At 39.3% G+C, this 4,601-nt stretch overlaps 1 protein-coding gene across 1 annotated transcript; it reads right to left on the reverse strand.

Moving 5' to 3' along the window:
* Positions 1–2,385: 2,385 nt before the first annotated feature.
* LOC148932539 (uncharacterized) lies at positions 2,386–2,829 on the reverse strand. Its single transcript, XM_089065142.1, has one exon. It carries the CDS (start codon positions 2,827–2,829, stop codon positions 2,386–2,388), a length of 444 nt encoding a protein of 147 aa, XP_088921268.1.
* Positions 2,830–4,601: the final 1,772 nt, after the last annotated feature.

A 4,601-nucleotide genomic window follows, 5' to 3' on the forward strand; every position in this document is an offset into this window, starting at 1 on the left:
AGATGGGCAGAACAACAGTACAACCGGAATCAGGGGAAACACCATCTCTGTATTCCATCACATAGATATCAGGATGATCATTATCTTCAACATAATCTGTGGAGTTCACCATTTTCCCTCCACCTTCTCCTTGCTTTCGTTTCCAAGCATAGCAATCCTTTTTTAGGTGCTCGGGTTTCTTGCACTAGTAGCAAGAACGGGTTTCCTTTTGATCCCCTTAAGGAGCCTTTGAAGATTCTGAATCCCTCTTGAATGATTTCTTGAATTTATGCTTCTTGACATTTAAACTTTCTGCAAGAACTCCATTGCTATTCACCTGCCCCCCTTTATGAATTTCCTTTGCACGGATGTCAGATTGGACTTGTAGTAATGTAATCGACATATCCCTTCCATATAAAATTGCTTCAGAAAGCTGATCATAAGATCTTGGTAGAGCATTGAGCAGCAGAATTGCCTTGTCTTCATCACCGATAGACACATCAATATTCTCAAGGTCATCAACTGTCTTGCTAAAATCCTCCATCTACTCCAATACCCCCTTGTCCTCCAAGAACTTATAATAGTAGAGGCGATGTTTCATGTATAATTGATTAGCCAAAGATTTGGTGAGATAAAGCTCTTCTAACTTTTTCAAGATGTCAGTCGCTGTTGTCTCCTTCTTAACCTCTCTGAGAACCTTATCCCCAAGACATAGAACAACCACAATGTGTGATTTTGCCTCAATTTTAGCTCATTTCTGAGTCGCCTTCTCATCAAGAACCTCCTTCTCATTCTCATTTTTACTCTCAGTCGACAACGCAGTTGCCAATCCCTGTTGAATTAACATAGCACGCATCTTCATTCTCCAAATAGCAAAATTATTCTTGCATGTGAATTCTTAGCCTCAAATCTTGAAGCCATCGTATCTTCGCCCTGAATTCGATCCCCAAAACAGAAACTCTCGCAATCAGAGAAATCACCACCGGTTTCCTACAGACGGTGCCAATTGAAGACAAGCGATTCTGTTGAAGATGAATTGCAACGAAGATGAGCAAAACTTTTATTAAAAGCGTAAATCAATTTTGTGAGCTTACAGTCGAGAGAGATGAACTACTACTGCCCTAGCCCCAAATTTAAAATGAGTATATAAACTCTAAGTACAAAGAATGACTAGCTACGTCCAATGGCTAGGAATAAACCATCTCAAACTAATCTCAATCTACGGCTGTGATCGAGCTAATCACTTAACAATATGTATTGATTTTATGCCTAATTTCCTACTGTAGTTGCACCAAAGTCCTAAAAGAATGGACAACAATTTTCTTCTTTGTATTCTTTCATGATAAGAAACAAACAGTAGTACTGGTTTATCTTTTCCATAAATTTCAAAATTTTCCATCAAGAATGCATCAGCCACCAATGCAAATTGCATTCAAAGAATGGAATATATATTTGCAAGACTATATGAATCGTCGAGTGCGTCTTTTAATTAAGTAGACTTTATTAATTTTATAATTTTTTATATTTTGAATTCAGTCGAGTTAATCTATAAAGCTCTGCTAGAGTATTCTTTAATGGTTCTTTTCCATGTGTTTGGGAGGTAAAACCGTACAAGGTTTTCTATCTATGCTTTCTCTTCAATTCGAGTTAAAGAAACATAGGAATTTAGGTGTATCATATATTATCTTGATTACAATCAAAACCACCCAAATAAGAATAGGCACCACATATTAAATTAAATTGCAGAAATTAACCAAAAATTTCAGAAAATGAAAAACATGTCTTTTGCTAACCGTAGTACAAACTATGAGCCATCTAGAGAACTAGCCACCCATGGTAGACAAGAATTCAATAGTTGAAATTTCAATCTCTTCTTCCAAGAGTGTTTTCTCCCAATTCTTATAATCTCCCTAGGTTTCGCAAAGTCAAAAGTCCCCTAGAAAACGTTTTGAATCCAAACCGACTTCAAAATGAAAAACATGTTAATCTTAGCGGTCCACTAAGTTCTTCCTATCCTTGGGAAACTTTGGTGCAAAATTGGGGTTGCCGAAAGAGTGAACGGCCACCGGAATTGCACCCATACGAATTGAACTATACGAAGAAGATAGGAGAGGAGAAGCAGGGGAGTTTTGAATTAATTCGAATTATGAGTTTAAACAGTAAGGAGGCAGCTTATATACAGGCTGCCACCCGCATTTAACCGAATTACAACCAGCTCATAACTAACTCCTAACCGTTTAACTAACTCTACACTTTACGCTTGAGCTCATTTGATCCTCTGTTTCTCGGCGGTGCATGCGACCATGCACCGCATTATTTACTCTTTCTCGTAGCGTTTATTCTTCTTTCACTTATTCTTCTCTTCTTCCACGTATCAAATCTCCCCCTCTAACATCAACCTTGTCCTCAAGGTTTAAAAGCTAGGTACTTCTCCTGCAAATCATGAAGAAATTCCCACGTTGCATCTTCGGGAAATGAGTTGGCCCAGTGAACTAGAACTTGGGTTGCTGGCTTGTTTCCGTGTTTAACTAAACGCCTTTCCAGAATCTGGACTGGTTCCAAGAAGGTGGAGTTGCCCACAGCCGGTAGAGAGCCGTGTAGTTGAGTGAGAGGTCCCATTCGTTTCTTCAATTGAGATACATGGAACACCGGCTGAAACTTGCTATTAGGAAGAAGTTGTAGCTTGTATGCAACTTCACCAAACTTGTCGAGGACTTTTAAAGGGCCGAAGTATCTAGGACTCGGCTTTTGAAATTGGCAATCACGTAGTGTGTTTTGCTTATAAGGTTGGAGCTTTAGGTAGACCCAATCCCCGAGTTTGTCATGTGCGTTCAGATCTGTGTTTATCATGCAGGCTCTTCATTCTCTTTTGAGCACGGCCCAAATGATGTTTCAAGACTTCCAACATAGCCTCTCTAACCACCAATCTTTCGTTTACATCATGAACAGGGGAGTCACCTCGAAAGTAAGGAATGTGGATGGGAGGTGGATAGCCGTATAGAGCCTTAAAAGGTCTGGTTTCAATGGCCGAATGGAAGGAGGTATTATACCAAAACTCAGCAAGACTCAGCCATTTGCTCCATTATTTCGGTTGATCCCCACACATACAACGAAGATATGATTCTAAGCAACGATTCACGACTTCAGTTTGGCCATCCAATTGAGGATGGTAGGCACTAGATAAATGCAGCTCCACACCCTGCAGCTTAAAGAAATCTTACCAAAAGTTGCTCAAGAAAACCTTATCTCTGTCACTAATCAAAATAGTAGGCAGGGCCATGCAGTTTAAACACATAATCCAAGAAGGTTTGAGCCACAGTCAGGGCTATGTAAGGATGTGTTAAACTCATAAAGTGGGCATATTTTGTGAGCCTATCAACCACAACAAGTATTGTAGACTTTCCCGCAGATAAGGGTAGACCTTCAATGAAGTCTGAACTGACTTGAGACCAAGCCTCCTCTGGAATAGGTAGAGGTTGGAGCAAACCGGGTAGAGCATTGTACTTAAATCTCGGGCACACATCACATTCCCTTATGTAGTTTCGAATTTGTTTATCCATGTTGGACCAGTAAAACAGAGAAGAAAGCCTCTTGTATGTAGCATGAATACCTGAGTGTCCCCCTGAGCTAGAGTCATGGAAGAGTTTGATGATTTTCAGCTTCAATCCTTCATCATTACCAAAACTAGCCTGCCTTTCCTCCTTAACTGTCCCCCAATCCAAGAGAACTTGTAGTTCCAGAATAAGAGCAGCAAGTTCGGGGTCAGAAATCCATGTAGTAGCAATCAGTGGGTAAAGATCTATGGACACAGTAGTAATGGCCATGCATAGGATTTCAGAAGAATGGACCCTCGAGAGAGCATCAGCTACCACATTATCAACATCTTTCTTATATGTGATTTCAAAATCAAATGCCATCAGTTTGGATAACCATCTCAGTTGGCCCGGTGTAGTAAGTTTTTGCTTCATCAAATGAGCTAGAGTTTTATGATCTATTCTTACTTCAAATGGATGGCTCCAAGTAGTGACTCCAGTGGGTAATAACAAACACAATTGCTAGGAGCTCCTTATCATACACACACAATTGTTTGTTCTTAGGAGATATGGTCTTACTTATAAAAGCAAGAGGATGACCACTCTGCATCAGAACTACTTGTAACACCCGTCTTTTTAGAACCTCTTCACGTTGAGTTTTGTTTTGAGAACGAGCGAGTGATAGACCTTAAATAAAATACTGTCTTTGTTTCGATTGACTGTGAATGAAATTAGTGAATGCTTGATCGTTGTTGGTTAATCGCGTGGTGAAAGTATTCGGCGAGATTGATGTGAGTGCCGTCGATGGGAATATTAGGTGTTCTTATTTAATCACCAAAATACTAAAAATAAAATACCAATAAATACTCTAAACCAAATATTTGGGCTTATCTTTTTACCTCCCATGTTTCTAGCTTTTATTCCTTTTTGGTTGACCGATTTTGAGAAGCCAAAATATAAATTAATTATTCTTCTACTACAGTCAAATTTTTAGTCAAAATACATTCCCTCTCCTAAATCCACGTCTCCACCTTGCTCCCACTACCAAAAATCTCTCAACAAACCAATCAAATCTCTATATTATACATC

Source organism: Salvia hispanica, chromosome 2, assembly GCF_029641045.1.
Source record: "Salvia hispanica isolate PSC_SH4W2 chromosome 2, Shi_PSC_v1, whole genome shotgun sequence".
Lineage (NCBI taxonomy): Eukaryota > Viridiplantae > Streptophyta > Magnoliopsida > Lamiales > Lamiaceae > Salvia > Salvia hispanica.

Excerpts from the sequence above, each read along its gene's own strand:
- LOC148932539 (XM_089065142.1), bottom strand. The coding sequence starts at position 2,829 with ATGATAAACACAGATCTGAACGCACATGACAAACTCGGGGATTGGGTC.